At 34.3% G+C, this 21,785-nt stretch overlaps 1 protein-coding gene across 2 annotated transcripts in view; it reads right to left on the bottom strand.

The window, feature by feature from the left end:
• The window catches only part of LOC108717032 (maltase-glucoamylase, intestinal), a 124,217-nt gene that overhangs the window by 39,509 nt on the left and 62,923 nt on the right, over positions 1-21,785 (bottom strand). For both annotated transcript variants that reach the window (XM_018263744.2, XM_041563350.1), the window contains 17 exons: positions 21,393-21,561; positions 21,202-21,298; positions 19,565-19,677; positions 19,355-19,480; positions 15,852-15,980; positions 12,880-12,990; positions 11,768-11,830; positions 11,560-11,676; positions 10,476-10,560; positions 9,244-9,382; positions 6,930-7,063; positions 6,423-6,457; positions 6,221-6,337; positions 5,340-5,488; positions 4,103-4,187; positions 2,587-2,643; positions 549-673 (listed from right to left, as the gene is read on the bottom strand). In XM_018263744.2, coding sequence (XP_018119233.1) covers positions 549-673; positions 2,587-2,643; positions 4,103-4,187; positions 5,340-5,488; positions 6,221-6,337; positions 6,423-6,457; positions 6,930-7,063; positions 9,244-9,382; positions 10,476-10,560; positions 11,560-11,676; positions 11,768-11,830; positions 12,880-12,990; positions 15,852-15,980; positions 19,355-19,480; positions 19,565-19,677; positions 21,202-21,298; positions 21,393-21,561 — 1,851 coding nt within the window. The remainder of the gene's footprint in view (positions 1-548; positions 674-2,586; positions 2,644-4,102; positions 4,188-5,339; positions 5,489-6,220; positions 6,338-6,422; positions 6,458-6,929; positions 7,064-9,243; positions 9,383-10,475; positions 10,561-11,559; positions 11,677-11,767; positions 11,831-12,879; positions 12,991-15,851; positions 15,981-19,354; positions 19,481-19,564; positions 19,678-21,201; positions 21,299-21,392; positions 21,562-21,785) is intronic.

Here is a 21,785-nt window from a genome sequence, read left to right as displayed (position 1 = left end):
ACAAATATTATACATTTGCTCTTTCCTAGGAGCCAATAATTCTCTTTAGAAGGTACATGCGTGTGTACTCCCATAGCTTTCTGCAAAATATTACACATCACACTTTAACATACTTCAGGATATTCGTGTAACTCCTAGAAGTACTTGCTTTTTAATGCAATATAGATGACAGCAAACAAGTAAACAGTTAGGGGTATATTTATAAAGGGACAAATTTCGAATTTGAAAAACTTCGAAATTCGAATTCAAAAAGACCAACCGAAATGAAGTTGAATTTTTTTATTGGCCGAATAGGTCCATATTTGGCTGAATTCTAATCATACAAACCAAAGTAACAGCACATTCGATCGAATTTGACTCCAATGTTAAATGGTTGAAGTCGAGACAGTACATGATATATTTTGATATTTGAATTTTCTAATTTTTTTCAAATTTGAATCAAATTTGGACTATTCCTTAGTTGAAGTACACAAAAAAATAGCTCAAAATTCAAATTTTTTAATTAAAAAAACTCGACCTTTGATAAATCTGCCCCTTATTGTACTCACCTAAAATGAGTATTGTTAGCTGGAGCTTGCAAAGGTAATATGTAGCCACCTCGAACATGAAGATTTATATGATCAAGCGGTGCTTGTAGCTCTGCCCACTGGCCTTTTATATTGACATTGACTCCCTGAAACACAAATAACCTTATAAAATTATTTCTCATATGATGTTTGACTGGTATGAAAAACTTCAAAAATGTAATGGAATTGGTAGGGGAAATTGGTAGAGATTATTCTAAAACTATAACCTGTAAACAATTTGGGTCTTATTTATCAAGGTCTGAATTTATCTGAGAAATCAAAATAGTCCAACCAAACTAGGATCCACGATTGGAACTTATTTATATTTAAAAGTCGTGATTTAACTGGATCGGGAACAAACGTGAAAAAATCAAGCAAAAATCCAGATCGTACGATTTTTTCCCAATTGCTCAATGTTTTAAGGATTTTTCCCAAAAAGCCAACATTTTTAGGATTTTTCACCCAAAAAGTCTGAAATAGTAGGATTTTCTGGCTAATTCCAGCACAGACCACATAGGGATCACTCCTCTTGACTTCTATAAAACTTTCTTAGGTCTGAGATGACAGATTTTCAGATTTTGACTTTTTCCATCCTCTGGGTTTAATAAATCTCAAAAAAAAAAAAATCAGATTTCATAGTAAAAACAAACTCAAATGTTTTGAGTTTTTAGCATTCACTGTAATAAATAACCCCCTTCATTTTTACTTCTATATAATTGAACACTTCCCATCAACATGTTCTGTGTTGCCCAACATGTTCTATGTTCCCTTCTGCACCATTATCTTACATCAGCTATTCTTATGTTTTCTTGCTCATCAAAATCTTCAATTGCTTTGCTCTGTCTTCAGTATATTCTGGGTATTATCTAAAACCTTTTCTCTTTAATAGCACTGTCCTGCACAAAACCCAAATGTTCCATATAAATGGTTACTATTTTGGATCTACAACACAGTTATAACACAATAATTGTGTGATTTAAGTGATTTAAGCCTTCAGTGGGCATTCTATTTTGAAACAAAAAAGAAGTGCTATATAAATAATAATATACATACACCCATCTCTATACACATGGATAGCATGTAAAGTTGTTTTTTAACGTGATGCTAAAAACCCCCACATATTGCCATCTAAATAAAAAATATAGCAAAATGATGAAAACAATTATGTACAGTTTAAGTGTAAACATCTGTGGCTTCTTGAAAAGTATAAAAATTTTAATTTATCATCATTATAATTATTTTAACATGCATCTATAAAGTGCCAAAATAAAGAGGGCCCTGCTCAACAAAGCTTCCAATATATGTGTTTTTTATACAGTGATTGCTGTCAGAATTTATTTCCCTATGAATTTATATCCTTTACTTGAATGTGTTATGACTTGTCTTAGGCAGGGCCGTATTTATATATCGGGGTGCCTATTCTTTTCAGTTTTTTTTTAAAACCCTCCCCACTCTCTGCTAAGGATTTCCATAGGAAATCTTATGATGGAGCTCAGGGGGTGAGGGGTAGGAGTCAGAGAAAGACATCAGGTGTTTTTTTTGGAAAAAGCCCTAAAACATTGATCAATTCAGGAAAAAACTAAAAAAAATCGTATGATCTGGGTCTTTTTTTAGAAGTAAACATGAAGGGCCGCATAAGACCTAAATACAGCCCTGGTCTGAGGTGGTATACAATAATGCTGTGAAATACAGAGAGCGGCATAAATGTAACACACCTTTATTAATACCATATCCAGGTATAAGGAGCATCACACTGTACATTATATATTTTACACTACTTTATACCAGTACAGTGTTTGTCTGTTATGTTAAGTGCTTTTGATCACCTACAATCAGAACCTTCTGCTAGGACCAAGGATTAACATAGCATTAAAACATTGTATTTATGAATATAGTCATTTAAAACCATACTGAAAAATTTAAAAAAAACTTGTTATGGACAATTGGAATGACAGGTGTACTAGTCATCATTCTAACAAGCATGTATCTAAAATATGAAAATTTATTTAATTAAACTTACCGTGTGATAATCATACCATATTGTATTTGGGATATACACATTTACAGTTCTAGCGCCCTAAAATAAGTAAAAGCATATTTTAAAATTTAGGGTAACGGACAAAAATATTTATTCATATGCAGTAATTTTCTTAGTTATTTGTGTAAATATTTGTGCCATTTACTTTTTGGAGACACTGAGGGACTTCTGGATTATTTGTTTATTTGCAAAAATCACGCATACACATTGGACAGACTAGCAGTTAAAAATGTACTGTATTATGTATTCAAAAATATAGCTTAATAAATCATATAATGAATTACTGGAAATAATTTTTAAATATTAAATGTAGCAACTGTCTTCATTTTGATATATACTGGAAGGGTAAAATAAGGCTAAAACCCATTCAAAAAGAGCATATGTCTGAAGGTGCGGAGAAAAGAGATGCTATTTCTGCTCAAGTTCCCAGAGTCCCTGAGTCCTGAATGATTAAGCAGCTCTGGAGGTGTTTATTCACCTTCCAAACAATTTTTCAGTTGAGTTGTTTTCAGATTGTTCTCCAGAAATAAGGACTTTTCTCGATTGCTTTCCATCTTTTATTTTTTATATTTTAAAGTTTAATGTCCCTGTCTCTGGTGTTTCAGTCTGAGGGTGAAATGGGTATTTTTATAATTTGTCAACTTTCTCAGACATGTAGGGGCAGATTTACATAGGTTCGAATATCGAGGGTTAATTAACCCTCAATATTCGACTGCCAAATGTAAATACTTCGAATATCGAAGTCGAAGAATTTAGCGCAAATAGCTTGATCGAACGATCGAATGAAAAATCGGTTGATCGAACGATTCGAAGGATTTTAATCCATTGATCGAACAATTTTTCTTCGACCTAAAAAACATTAGAAAGCCTATGGGGACCTTCCCCATAGTCTAACATTGACTTCGGTAGGTTTTAGGTGGCAAACTAGGGGGTCAAAGTTTTTTTTAAAGAGACAGTACTTCGATTATCGAATAGTCGAACGATTTTAAGTTTGAATCGCTCAATTCAAATTCGTAGTCGAAGGTCGAAGCAGGCCATTAGATGGTCAAAGTAGCCAAAAAAAAACATTCGAAATTCAACGTTTTTTTATTCTATTCCTTCACTCAAGCTAAGTAAATGGGCTCAACTAACATAATGAAAGCATAAAATTGATTTTGAAATGCTTGGTGTACAATAGAAAGTTTGTTCAGATTATATGGGACTCCTTAAACCACATAACAATAGCTAAGGATGAACAATCTCCCCTGTTACTAGTAGGGTAAAAGAGTATTTTAAGATGGATCTCTTAAACTTGCTCCTTACCTGGAACCATTGTCAGTAGGAAGTGTCTAATATACTGAGATTATTGACCCCTGTCCAATACACCTTATCCAGGGAATGGGTGCAGTAGGCCTGCAGCCCCATCATGCATTCTTCCTATTTCCAAACTTTCTGTCTAGTCCTACATAGCAGCTTGACCTTCAATTTGTGCAACATTTAAAAATAGAAAAAAGCTTACTTCATCCATAACAGGGCTTATCATCAATGCTGGACCCCATAAAAACTGTTTATACACATCCCAGGTTTGTTTATCTTCAGTGAATCTAAAGAGGCACAGAAAAAAAAATATGATAGTTTACCTCTAAAAATAAGGACAGTTGTTGTTTGATATTTAAGAGCACTACAAAGAACCTTTGTGAGCAGCATTTTAATATATATAAGTGTAGTTTATTCAACGTTTCGGCTCAGCTACATGAGCCGTCTTCAGGAAGACGGCTCATGTAGCTGAGCCGAAACGTTGAATAAACTACTTATTTTTTTCATTTAAGACCTATGCATGCAGACTGTTTGTTGCTTTGCTATTATTCATGTAAGTGTCCCAGCACCTAGGCATCCATTTTGTGTTCTGGGTGCACCGACCTAGCGTTTATATATATATATATATATATATATATATATATATATATATATATATATATATATATATATATAATGTACAAGCTGGAGGGGATACAGTATATCGTGGATGGCAGATATGTATCCCCCGTCTTTAGGTTCTGAGCCATCCATTTAATAGTGACCCCTTTAAGAAACACCAGAGAGTTAACCAGCCAGAGATGTGGGCTGGACTTATTACTAACAATAAATAGAAACAAATATCCTAAGACAAAATATTGAGATCTAACAGTTCCACCATGTTATTTGACTTCATGCTACCTGGAGATATATTTAATTGTATGATATTGTTCCATACAGTGTATTTTCTCTATTACTAATTTATCATGTTGGTAATAACAACCAATATTATGACAAAACATTTTATTGCTGCAAAACTCAATCTCAAATGTTGATAAATCTGTACCTAGGAGTACTTACTCTACACACTGTTGTTTTGAGTATGCATGTGTATCTGCAGAACTCTCTGACAATTGGTATTGACAAGCAATAGCATACACGTGGGTTAAAGGTTACCAACATCACTAATTACCATTTTATACCTTGGTTTTAAAGCCTCTATTTCAACATTTAAATACAAAGCTTCTGAAGTACGTAATAGTCCTGACCTCAGCAACCTTTACTGCACATAAAATCACACTTTTGGCCGAGGCCAGTCTTAAGGGCCAGTGCAATAGAACAGTAGCATATTCCTCCTGTAACATGTAAAACCACATCCATATTAGTTGGATCAGATTTATTTCTTATGCATTGAACACATATTGGTATTAATAGGTATAAGGTTAATAAAAACTACTTACTCATGTAATAATGGTCGAACAACAGTGGAGCCTTTAGTGTTAGCCTCAAATAACAGAGTGTACAAGTAGGGTAACAGAGTATATCTTATATTTAGGACTTTTCTGGAAAGGTCTTCAAATGCTGAATCAAAACTTACAGGATCTTGTCTCTATAATGAGAAGGGAATTATATTGCACAATTGTAGAAATGTTACCTTAAAATTTTTGGAACATGTATATGAAAGAAGATTGTTTATTAGTGAAACATATAGGGGCAGATTTACTAAGGTTTGAATGAATTTTTGAAGTACAAAAAGTACAAATTTCAAAGTAATTTTTTGGATACTTTGGCCATCGAATAGGATACTACGACTTTGAATTTACTTCGACTTTGATTCGAAGTAAAAATCATTTGAATATTCGACCATTAGATAATCAAAGTACTGTCTCTTTAAAAAAACTTCGCCAAATTAAACCTGCCTGTTAGCCTATAGGGACCTTCTACAAACTTTTTCTAAGTCTTTACACATTGAATAAAAACCGTTCAATTGTATGCTTAAATCGTTCAATTGAACGATTTATATTAGATCATAGGATTGCCAAATTCTGTGAAAAAACTTCGAATTCGATATTTGAAGTTTTTCAATTCAATGGTCGAATTTAGAAGTTTTTTGTACTTCGAAATTCAACCCTTGATAAATCTGCCCCATAGACTTATATAATTAATAATCATTTTTGAGACACCAGATCTATCTATCTATCTATCTATCTATCTATCTATCTATCTATCTATCTATCTATCTATCTATCTATCTATCTATCTATCTATCTATCATCTATCTATCTATCTATCTATCTATCTATCTATCTATCTAATCAAATAGAATGAACTTAGAACATACTCTCCATCCTTTCCCATTGTGATTTCTTGAAAAGGGGTAAAATGCTCCTAACTGCATCCATCGAGCACATAATTCATATGTTGAATCTTCAAAGAATCCACAAATATCGGCTCCAGTCTGAAGGGAAAACAAACTATAAGACATCATTCTTTAAAAGCACTTGCTTATTTGTGTTTTCAAACAGGGTCAAAGGAACACTTACATATGATATTCCAAAAAGACTAAAATCCATCATTCCTGCAAGCATAAAATAATAAAAAAGTTATTCTGTGTCTATTTAGACTTTTTTCTAACATTACCACTGTGCACAATTTTATTTCATCACTAAGACAAAAGAAGAATGTTGCCACACAACTTTGTACTACTTTTTTAGGTCATAAATATAAATAAATACAACAATGGTGTGCAACCTCCTAACAATAATCACAGTATACCCATGCTCCCTCTAAAAAATACATGAGTGACAGTTATTTATTAACTATACACCACAATCCTTTTCCGACAAGTTAACTGTGGAGCTTTTGGGTTTACTTATCCCCAGTTTTATTTATAGAAAAAATCTTCAGAGATCTGAGTTTGGAGTGTTTAGAGCAATCATATTAGGCAACAAAAATAGTATGAACAATTGGTAATTGATTATGTATTATTGATCTGAAATAAATCAAAACCTAGATATCAAGTAAATATATATTTCAAGGCATGTTCTTACCTATAACTGATTTATCCATTTGATTCCATGCAGCAGTATTATCCCCTAGCCAATGTCCAACCCATTGTCCAGATGTTGGATATGTAGAGCGACTGATAACGATACCTCTCTCACCTGTTATATTTCTTAGAGCACTAGAGGGAGTAACAAGTGAACAAATAACAAATATTCATATTAAAGACCATTTACCTGAAATATAAAGCCTGTAAATGAACTACATTCTGTCTTTATGAAAAGAAATACTAATCATAACAGCTGTAAACAGTTCCTTGTTATGCTTCGGATTTGCGGTTTTCCAGATAAGGGGACTTTTTATAATGGGTATAATCATACTTTGGCGCTGTTTAAAATATTTAACTATCAAAAAATAAACAATAATATTGTCAAGAAATTACTTTTTAATCATAATTTGAAAGAATATATGTGGTTAAAATCTTCATCCATATCTCAAAAAACAATACACCTAATATTTAGTATGGTGGTGAAAGCATTTTACTATGGAAATGCTTTTCATTAGCAGTGTCTAGGCATCTTATTTGAAGGTTGATACTATTTACAGTTAAAAAAGTGCAAATTGACTGCTTTAAAACTAAGGGGCAGATTTATCGAGGGACGAATTTCAAATTTAAAAAGCTTCGAAATTGAATTAAAAAAAAAAACAACCGAAATGTATTAAAAAAAATCTAAGTTTTTTTGGCCGAATAGGTCCATTTTCGATCAAATAGGTCCGCTTTCGATCAAATCTGAATCGTACGAATCGAAGCGCATTCTTTTTCCAAAAAAATCCCTTTGAAATTTTCAAAGTCCACCGATTGACTTCAAATAAGTTCTAGGAAGTCCCCCATAGGCTAAAACAGCACTAAAACAGCAATTCACCAGGTTTTAGATCAAATTTTTTAAAGAGACAGTACATGATAAATTTCAAAATTCAAATTTTTTACATTTTTTTCAAATTCTAATCAAATTTTGTCTATCCCCTAGTCGAAGTACACAGAAATTAGCTTAAAATTCTCATTTTTTCATTTGAATTTTCACTTCGACCTTTAATATGTCTGCCCCTAAGTCTTGGGAAAAAGTTCATACTTTTATAAGACAATTAGTCCAAGCATAGTGCCAGATAAACATGGAATGTATTAAGAGCATACAGTTATTGCCCTACCCTGCAATCTCAACCTCAAACAGAATCTGTAAAAACATTATCTAATTGAATGTAGAAATGGGCCACAAACTGTTTAAACACAGCTGAAATTGCATTCAAAGTTTAATAAGTATGTAACCAACAAATGCCTACTGTAAATTAACTTTTGTACAATATTGTGAAGTATTGTGGAGAGCAAATTGTAAACTTTTCTGTTAAATCCATTTTAATTCCAGGTTGTAAATCAACAAAATGTGAATATAATAGATACTTTATAAACTCTTACTAGTAATATAATAGTAATTTTTCATTTGGAATAGCTAGTCAAGCTGGCAGAGGCACAACATGGAATCTAAAGCATTATTTTTTATGTGATGATTATTCTTAAGTATTTCCTACTTAAATAGTACAGGTATGGGACCTGTTATCCAGAATGCTCAGGACCTGGGGTTTTCTGGATAATTGATAATAATTTTCTGTAATTTGAATCTTCATACCTTAAGTCTACTACAAAATAATTTAAATACTGTATTAAATAAATCCAATAGGCTGGGTTTGCTTCCAATAAGGATTAATTATATCTTAGTTTGGATCAAGACAAGGTACTATTTTATTATTACAGAGAAAAAGGAAATAATTATTTTAAAATTTGGTTTATTTGGACAAAATGGAGCCCATCTAGTAATTCAGAGCTACTAATGGGTCTCCAGTTAACAAATCCTATACCTACACAGTTTTTGGTATAGAGTAGTAGTACCCCTGCTGGCAGAAGTTGAACCTCTCTGATCAGACTATAAGTGAACTTAATTCTCTTTAAACTATAGGCTGTTAGCCCATCTTTGAAGCTCTGGTATTTTTTTGTATTTGGAAGGTTGAAACTATAGAACCAGTTGAGAAGAAAAGTTAACATGTGCACATAAACAATTAAAAAGGAAAATACGTATGTATTCAGCTATGTGTCATATGTATAGAAATAGACAATAATTGTTTTAAAGGCTTTGTCTATGGAGTTTTGGGGTACCCACTATTGCTTGTTTACAGACTATATACTACAATTAATATAAAATGCATTTGTAATGAATAGTTCAAGAAAAAAATGCATTTGCAGAAAATAGTGTATGACAAATAAATATGGTTAATGGAAGGCATTTGGAATAATTATTAAAGATGACTTACTCAAAGGTTGGTTTTGAATGTGACCATCCATAGAGACTATGAACATCATAGTGCCTTACGGGATTTCCATTTGGCAGGTGTTGTTGACTCTCCATGCACAACGTTTTGTGACTTAACCCTTGATGGCTGGACTCCAATTCTGTTTTTTTTTAACAAATTTAATATAAGAATATGAAAATATTACTTTTCAAACTAGAGAAGTAAGCAATTCTAAGAGTGACACTGATTTTAGATGTAATAACCTAAATTAAACTGATATTGGTATCTGCCTGAAATTTACATTGTAATTCAATGGCAAGCTACTTAAACTAGAGGTTACAATTATGTTTCTTATCTACTATTGACCTGGGCTGAAGACCACCAGTCCTCAATGGAAGTAATGGAAAATACTTGCATAGGTAGCTACCCTTGATGCAATACGTTTGTTGCTCACATAACTAAATGTTACCATTTCTCAAGGAAATTCGCTTGCTTGGTATATATTTTTAACAATCTTCTGGGGCATTAGATTCTGTGACCTGCAGCTAATTCAAGATTTGGTTTGATATTTCCTTTCTATGTAACATTTCTTGAGATCTTATAACCCTACCACACTCACAATTCATATTTATTTATTTTTTATCATTCTTGACTCTATACTAGCAATCTTTCTCCTTGACACACCTCAGGCAACATGTGTGCACAATAACCAGGGGAAGACATTGGAAGTTATTATCTGAGAATGAGGGTTACTCTTATCCAATGTTGATTTACTCTAGGGGTAGAAGTTAAGTTACACCAAGCATATACATGTTCTTATGATTTTCTAGTGAAAAATTATTGAATTAGTAACTGAAAGTAGTGATGGCCAAATCTGACCCATTTTGCATTGATGAAAAGTTGTGAAATGGCGAAAATTTGCAGTAATGCATTGAAGTCTATAGGCAACAAATTATTTTTTGACGTGCAACGTCACCCATTGTAGTTTATGGGCATAATTTTCTCTGTGAAACTTGGCAAAAAATACTGCAAATCACTAACTGAAAGTAACCATATCTCCTGCTCTCAAAGTGGTCCTCAGCACTACTGTAAAAATAGTATAGTTTCTCATGGGTAATTTCCTTCTTTGCTATGGTAATATGAAACCCATAGACATCTCAACTGATACTGTCTCATGTCAGTGATTTATATTATTATTAGTTTTACAGCTATTATAATATAAATGGAAAACTACAAAATACAAAAAAACTTACTTGGCATATATGGTGGAAAATTCAAAATGTTATTTCTGCAGCCATCAACACTTCCATGAACAAAACTGGCTGGTTCATTCATATCCTAATTTTTAAACATGAAAATATATTCATATTCTAACATTGACAATTACAATTTACCTGTCCCACTGGGCAAATGCCCCTAACTTGTTACTTACCCCTCTGTGCAGGTCCAGTCCACGGAGTTCACAGATGCCATCTTCTCCCAAGCGATCTTCTTCCTGCTTTGACCGGCGTTTTTGGCGCATACGCAGTAGGAGCATTTCGCCGGTACGGATCTACTGCGCATGCACCAAAAGTCACGAAGTCAAATTGGAAAACTTTGTGACTTTTGGCGCATGTGCAGTAGATCCGTACCGGCGAAATGCTCCTACTGCGCATGCGCCAAAAATGCCGGTCAAAGCAGGAAGAAGATCGCGTGGGAGAAGATGGCGTCTGTGAACTCCGTGGACTGGACCTGCACAGAGGGGTAAGTAACAAGTTAGGGGCATTTGCCCAGCGGGACAGGTAGGCCAGTGGGGGAGAGGAGGGAGGGGAAGCAACACAGGGGAGGGGGGAGGGTTTTTGCACCCAGGGGGTTTCCTTCTCCTTTAAGTTATACAGACAAAGTGTTAAATATAAATAGTTAAAGCTGAATTTTAGGGAACAAAAAATACTGCAGATTACCTAGCAGCAAGATTTAATACAAGTCTTGTGACAATATATTTGTAAGAAAAGCCCGATGACACTCTCATGGAATGCTGCCCAGGCGTGGTGAATCATGTAGATGCATGACATCATTAAGTTGGTTTGCGTTAAACTTACAATAAATACTGCAAATGCCAAAGGCTAGGTTCAATGTTTTCATTGAGTCCCTGGGTGAGCTATCATTGTTTTTCTGACTGATCCTAGTTGATTGAAGCATCTTAACCTGCCAGTCTGTACTACTGCTTCCTCCTTGGTCTTGACACTAACCTGGACCTAGAGCTGTTAGGCCCACACAATATTAACCTGTATTTACCCATGCTTTTTTGAAATGTTGATTATTCAATCTATATGGAAAATATATATACATTGAACTTACTATCCAGAGTCCATCAAATCTTATATGATTTTCACGGTATTCTTTAATTTCTTGATGCCACCACTTAGCTGTCCGATCAAGGAAAAAGTCTGGGAATGCAGCATGAGCTCTATAAATCTGTAGGAACACAACAAGTCATTCTGTAAGCAGTTTCTACTGCTTTGTTGCTCTTTGTGTTCAAAATGTAAATGTAGTTTTGCCAACTTACCTTTACTTGTGTATCCCAGTCTAATGATTCATCAACTACTACACCTGGTAGGTCTGGCCATACCTAAAAAAATAATTTAAAAGAAGGAATGGCCTTTTTAGTTAGGACATATTGGAGCTGATTCAATTAAATTCAATGAGAATAGATTATCTCCTGTTTCATGGGATGGGATTCTATACAAGGAGAAAAAACTTTTCTCTAAATTCAGTTTCAGTTTTTCCCCATAGACTTCAATTGAGTTTTCACATGATAAACCTTTTTTTCATTTGCCATGACAATGCTGATAAACTTAAGTACTCTCTATCTTTTGACTCGATTCATTTTAAGCATTTGTTAAGCAGAAATATGTTTTAGGTATGTGCTATAGGTTAATTCTTTTAAGGTATATTTAAAAAATATACCTAAAAGGTATATTAGTTGTCTATTCATGTTTTATTTTGATTGATAGTCAATTACAAGAGATTTAGCAAAAACTGAGCAATTGTTTTCACTTTAAACATCCCATCCATAATTTAAAATGATATTTAAGATGTCCCTAAGTTGTACAAGATATTAAATATTTGGGAGGTAATGAAATAAAGAGTTTCAAAGAAAGAAAATAGGAATAAAAGTTTGTATTTCACAATGTAATATTCTTCATTAGACTGTTATTGCATTTTGAATATTAATTGAGAATTACACAATTTTAGTTGTCCATCTTAATGTTGTCCATTTAAATTGATGTTATGATTGTCAGTAATTTAAAGGCACAATAGCTGTAAAGGAACTAGTAATGCAATGAGACATTCATATGAAAATCATGCAATCAAAACATTGGAACTGTGTCTATCATTTATATTTATATATATCTAGCTGATTGAATAAAACACATTTCTCAAATAAGTGGGTTTTACACATACTGTTGTACATACTGCATGTAGTTGAGGATATTTCTTGCAATTGTCAATTTTCTCTGCTAAAGATTGGTTGTGAACAATGCAATTTGTATTGTAACTTTAGATCAATAATATATATTGCCCTTTAGATCTGAGGTAGTAAATGACTTTTGGACACCTAAGAGGAGTGACGTGCTGATAAAGTATTTATATATATATATACAACAAAATATATACCTTTCCCCAAACAATTCCACTCCCATCATCCCATTTGATAAATACATCATCTGCTACACCTCTGGTAAAAGCTGGATAAGGTTTTGTTTCATTGCCTGCAATAGCGGGATCCTAAAAAAAAGAATATATTTGTTGGAATGGATCATAAATTCTACAATGTCATGAGTTAAAGTAATCTCAGTTTAATAAAATGAAGTGGTATAGTTGCATTGTGTCTCAGAAAAAAATACATAGGGTAATTGTCACAATGATTAGTAGTATAGACCCTACAATATCCATTTTCTTTACCCCTGAAAAAAGTAGTACAATTGAACAGTGTAATCAGGAGTGTCCCTTGTAAGGCTGGTTATTACTATGTTTTCCATGGGTTAAAAAACATACCCTTAGGAAATCATAAGATATACCAGTAGTAACAGATCCAAGTGGCCTACCATTGTTATCATCAAAACATTGTCGTAATACATATTCCCAATTTTGTACAAATTTCAGTGCTTTGACTGGAGTTATATGTATCATAATATCATACGGGTAAGAGGGAAAGTAACCGCTTCATGCACTGATTGTATATAATGTGTGATTTGGCGATATTGTAGCCATTCAGCTTGGGGAGCTTTGTAGGTGGTTTGCAATTGTGGAAACAATACCATTTTGTTTGCTCGGGTGAGCGAGTGAATAGTGGTTAAATTGGTCTGTTTTCACCAAGAGAAGGCTCAGGATGACATACCAGGGGGGAATTCTTCATTATTGAGTAAGCAAGTAGCTGGTTTGTGGGGGGAGACTAGGTGGTACAATCCTTTTGCTCAAGACCAAATTTTCATAGAGTGCGCTATTATTGGGTTGCTATAAACTTTTATTGCAGAGTTTGTGGACCAGAGTAAGTTTTGTATATTCATTTCTGGCATAGAATCTTGTTTGATTTGGGCCCAAAATGGGGCTTCCTCAGTCTGGTGCCAAGAAACTAAATGGGTCAATTGCGCTGCTAGGTAATAGCATTTTAAATTGGGAATACCCAAGTCACCTTTTTGATGGTTGCGGCAGGCCGTTCAATCTGGCCCTCTTGCCATTCCACACAAAATTGTTAAAAGCTTTCTGCAGGGTTTCAATTAGGCCCGTTGGGGGCGAAGTTGGTACAGTGCGAAATAAATCTAGTAACAGGGGGAGAGCAGACATCTTCAGGGCAGTTTCTCTCCCTAACCAAGACAAGTTCAATTCTCCCCAAGATTTTATCATGGCAAGTACCTTTTGGCTTATTTTAGTATAATTGTCTGCTACTAATGTCATATATTCTGTGGGTTTATTTGTACCTAAATATTTAATCATTTTTGGCTGCCAATGGAACTCAAAATTAATCTCCAATAATTTCTTGTAGTGGTTTGGTAGGTTTATATTTAGGGCTTCCGATTTGGAGGATAAGGTCAATACTATGTCATCCGCATATAAGGCACATTTGTATTCTGTTTGCCCCACTTTGACACCTAAAATTTTGTCATTACTGTGAAGGGCTTGTGCCAATGGCTCAATCGCTATCATGAATAGCAGGGGGGACAAAAGGTACCCCTGTCTGGTACCTCTCTGGATTGGGAATTCCATTGAGCTAATGCCCATTCACTCTTGCCTTAGGTGAGTTATAGATGGCCATAATTATTTGGGAGAAAGTTTGGGGGAAATTGTATATTTTTAGAACCTCTTGTAAGTAGGGCCATGAGATAGTGTTGAATGCTTTTTCCAGGTCAAGACAAAGAAACATTGAAGGGGTATTGTTGTGTGTGGCTACATGTATTAGATTTAGGATCCTTCGAAAGTTGTCTGTGACCTGTCTGTTGGGAATAAAGCCATTGATTGATTTTTATGAATGAGACTTTCAATAAAAGTGTTCAGTTTTGTGGCCATAATTTTAGATAAGAGTTTTATATCTATGTTTAAAATAGAGATGAGGTGAAAATGTTTGCAACAAGTATTGTCTCAATCAGGCTTAGGGATGACTGCTATCTGCGCTAATAGGTCCTCTTGACCAAATTTGCACTTTCCTTGAATTATATCATTGAATAGTAATGTAAACCAGGGGATTAATTTTGGAGCAAATGTTTTAAAATATTTTCTGGAAAAAACATCCGGACCAGGGGATTTTTTAATTTTAATTTGTTTTATTGCCTCCTTAACTTCCTTCCATTAGTGTTAAAACTTAGCACTATTTTAATTACCCTATGAAGCACTGAAGTTTAGGGATGTAGCGAACCGCCGCCGATGTGTTCGCGAACGCCGTTCGCGAACACCGGCATAATTTGCGAACTGTTCGCGAACTGTTCGCGAACTTCGATCATCCGAAAATCGTTCGATTCGAACGATCGAAGGATTTTAATCGTTCGATCGAACGATTTTCGTTCGAATCGAACGAAAATCGTTCGATTTTAGCGATCGAATGGTCGAATGGGCGACCGATTTTGACGCGAACGCCTATTGGCGAACGTCGCGCGACGTTCGCGAACTTGCGGCGGACGCGAACAGTCGAAGTTCGCGCGAACTAGTTCGCCGGCGAACAGTTCGCTACATCCCTACTGAAGTTGCAATAGGTTTAAGCAAGTAACGGGAATTAGTTTGCAGTGTAAGTCACTTTAAGCAGTAAAATTTGGATACATGCACTTAACTAGCACTGACATGAATAAGCAATTAATAATATTAAATATAAGACTAGAGAGGATTATTTCTTATGTTTCTTCGTTACACCAATGATTTTTTCTTAAAATGTATAGTACAAGATTTTTTGTCTGGGTTTAGGTTCATAATAATGGCATAGATCAATATTTTCCTTTATTCAGTACTTTTGTTTATTCTTGAATGTTTTGTTGAAAAGAGACACTTTATTTTTTATTTATAATTACGTTTTGGACTTCTGGCTTACTTTCCCAATGCATGGATATAAGCAACTGCAAATATGCATGTACAGTATAGGATATGAATTAAATATCACTTACCAAAAGGATGATAAATCTCATTCCTTCAGATCTTATGTTATCAACCAAAGCAGGAAGTCCTGTAAAATCAGCGCCAAGTGTAAAATCCATCTGTCTTTCCATGTAGTCAATATCAGCATACTGCACATCCTGAGGAATAATAATGTGAGATTTACATTAAGGGGGTTAATTATCAAAGGTTAAACCTTAAAGTTTTTTATACCTCAAATTAATTGGAATGAACTCACAACTCGAATGGTTTCTAATTTAAGAAAAAAACTGGAATCCCTCAAATAATTTGAGTTTTCAGGCAAAACGCTCAGAAAAAAACTCGAACATCATGCAGGCTATTAACATCTTCAAATAGTTCAAGAGACCTCTGCCTTTGACTCCTACATGACCTCAACAGGTTTTAGATGGTGTATTGTTGGATTCGAGCTATTCCCAAGGTTGGGGTATAATAAAAAACACTCAAAAATGAACCAAAAAAATAAACTTGAAAAATTGAATTTTCATGGAAAGCCCAACTCAAACCTTAATAAATCTGCTCCTTAAATAAGATTATTGTTATTATTATTGGTAGCAGTAGTAAAATAACCGATAACAAGGTTATACCAAGACAGAGGCCATGTTTATACATAAACAGAGCTAACACACATTTGTGCATCATAGTGTAACTCCTATTTAGACAGTACCAACTAGAGTGGTAGAGCATGGGCTACAAATGACCCTCTTTGGCCAGGAAGGGCTTTCGCTAAATGGAAAGATCACGTGCTGCTGTTGTTGAACTACAACTCACTACTGCCAAAGGTGTACAATAACAGAAGTTGGACACCAGGGGTTCTTTGCAAAACAGTAGAATGGGCTTTATTCTGGTGCAACAGGGTTATAATACTCAGACATGAGGTAGTCATGATACAGGCCAGGTACTGTACATTCAAAGGTGTAGCAGACACAGCAAGGTAAGACAAAATAGTAGGAATAGCACTGGGAATTGAGATGATCACCTTCCAGGGTTTCAGTACCTCATGTGGACCGGATACCAAACAGATGACGTGGAACGGGGATAGAACATAACATGATTTCCCTTGTCAGTACTGTGGTCCCTTCACTACAGGCAAAGCAGAGCCTGGGGAGAGCTACTCCCTTCTATCCTCCTTAATGGAGCTTGAAGCTACTCTTATTAACTAAGCCTCTCTGACTCACTCTCTCTAGAGAGTGCTCTTACAAGGGCTTTCCTGTACACTGGCTTCACCTCAATCACGGGGTCCCTGCACCCCAACTTCACTAAAAGGGTTGTCCCTTTAGGGCCTAACACTTCTGGGACCTTGTTGACTCCAGGCTCAGTGGACCTTCCACCCAGATCAACTCCTGCAACCCAAAGACGAAGGACCTACCCCTGCAAAGCACTTTGTTACAATGCTACAGAAAATGGAGAATCAACCTAGGACCAATGAAATGGGTATGCAAATAATGTATAATATGTTACATGGGTTTTAACCAAGAAACAGGGAAATGAGGCACTGGCAGGGAATGAAGCCATAAGGGTCATTATACTTATGGGTCTCTCCAAGAGTTAAAGGTCTAATTCCTCCTCTGTAAAGAGTTCCATACTGTACTGTGCGTCAAAAACGGGCGCCGGCGTCGAAAACGAGACGCCGGCGCAGTTTCGCAAATTTTTCGCCGTTTCGCGAATTTCGGGCGAAATTCGCAAATTTTTCGGCGAAGCGAAATGGCGCAAATTCGCCCATCACTAATGAATAACATATATTCAAAAAAATTGTAATATTAAAAAAAAAAAACTAGCCTAGGCATTGATAAAACTTTCAAATTGTTTCTGGAATACTACTAACATACATATCAGAGTGATTGGTCACAGTCTGGGCTCAACTCTTTTAACTTTACCTAAGTGCACAACATGTGAAACAAGGTGCAAAGTACAAAAACAGGGTGCTTTGAGTCTGTTTTTTACACTTTGTAATTTGCACTAGGCTTTGTAAATGAGGTCTTATAATGCTTCATGCAAACATAATTAAACAATTTTAAACAAATTAAACTACACAATACTGCACATAGTCTACCTATCAGTATTCATATAAATAAAAGTTGTCAAAAATACAATTGCCCAATTTAACTAATTGAAAATAATAAATAACAGAAAAGAACATTTGTACATAAAATTTGACTTTTTTTGTATTAAAAGAGTTTTTTTATGTGATAATATTTCAAGTATTGCTAAACTCCACAGTTTACCAGTTTAATAAATTGAGGATGGTAATTCTAATCAATTGCATACTATTCCTGAGAACTATTCAGTCACTGACACTGTATTATGTGATTTGACATATTTTTCATTCCAGTCTCAAATTTATTGAATTTCCTCATGCTTATAATAGTTATTTTATCTGACGAGGAAGAACTAGACAAGGTAATAGTGTATTTCATAACAGTTGCCTGAAAGGGTATTATTGTTGCATGCTTTTCACTATGAATAAGATGTGAACTTCTTCTCCTACTGTATATGTGGTTTGTTATTGGTCTTGATTAGTTAGCATGTTTTTTACAGAAAGCTATTTAAAAATAAAATTGTATGTGACCCTGTATTTAGCTGTAAGATGGTCAAACCAGGGTTCACCAATTCTTGCTGCCTGTCCAGCACCCAAGGTTCCTTTGTTGGTGGTAAACATGTCAGTTTAATACCTTATTGAAATATTGAATACACACATGGCATAAGCCATGCTCTAAATGATTACAAAGAATTAACAAATGGTCATCCTGTAGGGTGATCTAATGAAGCTGGTTGTGGGTAATAATCTGCTGTTTGGATCTACTGCATACCAGCTCTTAAAGGGATTGTGTCATGATTGCTATGGTATAGTTTTTATTACTAAATCACACAACCATCTCAGGTCAATTTTCCTGATCAATTGCTTTCAGAATGAGCCAGCATTTCACAATGGAACTAATTTCATTTAAGTGATTGTTTCTCCTACTTAATGTATTTGAAGGAGTCACGACTTGGGTTAGCCGGATTTGGATTTTTAATTGTAAAAGCTGTTCTCATATCTACCACTAGGTTGGACATGAGAGCATTTTCAGCAATGCAGGTGCCAGGGGGCTGTCATCTGGTTATCTTCCTATTGTTCTGATGATGGTCTGCTGGGGGGGGGTGATATCACTCCAACTTTAAGTGCAGTAGTAAATAATGACTGAAGTTTATCAGAGCACAAGTTACATAACTGGGGGGACCTGGTAAACTGACAACACATTTAGCCCCATGTCTGATTTCAAAATTGCATATCAAAAGATCTGTTTGCTCTTTTGAAAAACAGATTTCAATGCTGGAGGATTCTGCTGGAGGAGTGCTATTAACTGATTCATTTTGTAAAAAAAATATCCCTTTGACGGAAATCCTTTAAACTTCTTGTAGACCATTCTATAGTTCTTACATTTAAATTTATTATTCCTAGACTAGATTACTTTCTACATTTCTCAAAAGTCTAATTTATAAAACTTCAACTTACATAAGGAATTTGAGCTCTTTTCATTTCGTTGTAAAGGTTAGAAATCTCTGCATCATTCTGATAGCCATAGCGGCAGAGCTGAAATCCAAGAGCCCAATAAGCTGGCATAACTGGACGTCCAATAAGCTGAAAAGTCAAAATGAATGATAATTCAGGAACAGCACAGTTTAAAAATAGGATTTTTTTTTTTTTTATTAGAAATCATCTTACTGCAGTGTACTGTTGCACAACTAACTCAGGTGTTGGACCCAAAACCATATAAAAGTCCAATATTCCTCCAATGGTTTGATATGTTAGTGCTGGAGTTGGTTGGAGTGTTACATCTAGAAAATATGAAAACAATAGCACACTTATTATGTTTCTAAACTGTGCTAATCTCACTAACACTGGAGTTCTATCCAATGAGCATTTTATTTAAGCATATACTGTATATATATTTACTTATTTAGTTACTAATATCCACAATACAAACTGGCAAACCAGATGACATTGCTAGTTAGTTTAAAATATTTAATTGACCCAATATTCACAAAAAATATAAAATTACCCATATCCACAAACATTACATATACAGTATAATGTAAAAAAGATAGACCTTGTAAAATTACTGAAATTCCCAATATGGGAATATGGCCAATGTATATCCTGCATTTGGGTGTGGGCTTATGTTTAGCATTAGAAACTAAACTGTATCAAGTAGAATATTCCAAATTTTAAGAAGAGTCTCATAAGACCTAAAGACCGTGCATAAAATAAAGGGGGTTATTTATCAAAGTCCGAAATTATCTCAACATGTTCTGCCAAAATCTCCAATTACATCTGCACAGTTTTTTCCACTTATTTATTATTAGATTTTCAAAAGAATGTGGTTTGCGGGAAAAAAATCTGAATTTCATGATTTTTTTGATTTTCCACCTGAAAACTCTGATTTTGTATGCTTTTTTCACATCAAGGTCTGAGACGCCAGATTTTCTGATTCTGACTTTTCCATCCTCCGGCTATAATAAATTAGGAAAATGTGTTGCTAGTAAGGTAATTGCCTGCCACAGTTTCTAAGCCCCATGGATATAATGCAGTAATCCAGCAGTGTCCTCCAAAACAAGATAATTTATTTTGGCGCCAGACAATATACTGTAAACAGCATTGGCTTTGTTAGGCCTGTGGGGTATTATGGAGGATGGCATTATTTAACTCTGTTAAAAATAGTACCTATTAACATTTAAAAGTCACTTTAATTAGGCTTTAAATAACAGAGCTGGATTCCATTGATCAATTGTTTTTAACTATTTTCATGTATTCATGTATTCTTTGTTAGGCCAATGCCTTGTCAACAACACTGATGTCAGCAACAGAAGGTCTTCTGCATAGAAATTTATTACTTGGTCAAAGATGGGCTAATTGTTGCTTAATAAAAATTCTTCCAAAATAATTTGTTTTGTTTTTTTCAGTCAAATCATTGAATGAGAAGATAGAAATGTGAAACAGAAGCTGAAACAATGATTATATTACAAAACTAAATGATTATGCTGATCACATTTTTGTCTATTTCTACTAAATTAAAGTTACTAATGACCTGAACTTTTAAGGAAATCTGCATATGTTTATAATATACAGTTTTTTTACAGCCTCAAAAATGAGGTTACAGCTACAACCAACCATTATTGTGATCCACTGCCAGTAACTACAAACTGTATCTTTTATATGTTGTGTTAAAATGAATGGACATACAATTTAACTGAAAATATATAACATATATACAGTACATGTAGCATAAATGAAAACAAGAAACAAACCTTTGGGGTAAAAATAATTGCATGCATTATAAATTTATCAGAACTGAGTTTTACCCATTGCATTGCTGTTTAGTAGAAGTACACCAGTAGCGCTTCCATCATTTTCCATAGCCATGTAGAATGGATGAACACCATAAGAGTTGGTGTGCTCCTAAAATAAAAATTATATTGTAAATATAATATAATGTATATATTATATTTTCTAATGTTTTGCTATATAAAGTATTATAGTACTTTGTGCCTACTTGTGGGGGTTGATCTTTAGAAAACAGTCCAATAGTTGTCCTATTTAAATTGTGCCGAAATGTATTATGTTCAACTTCTCCAAGTCCAAAAACATAATGTGAGGGCAGCCTTGTTGAAATACGTAGCAACATGTCTGAGAAGTAAAATCCAGGAACTTGAGAATCCCATCTAGTAAAGAACACAATGAAAATGTGATTACAATAAGCATGTATGTATGTAAATATTTAAATCCATTTCAAGTCCTATAAAACAATAAAAAGTAATAAAAAGTTATTATTCTTTGCTAGGTAATTTTTTTTTTACTAGTGTTTGTTATTTTTTTGTTAATTGTAATGAGTTACATGATGTCTGGCTTGCCCTATGCTTGAAAACAAGTTGCAGCTAAGTAACCT

The sequence above is a fragment of the Xenopus laevis genome, chromosome 5L, assembly GCF_017654675.1.
Source record: "Xenopus laevis strain J_2021 chromosome 5L, Xenopus_laevis_v10.1, whole genome shotgun sequence".
NCBI lineage: Eukaryota > Metazoa > Chordata > Amphibia > Anura > Pipidae > Xenopus > Xenopus laevis.
This window is presented reverse-complemented; position numbering and strand designations above follow the sequence as displayed.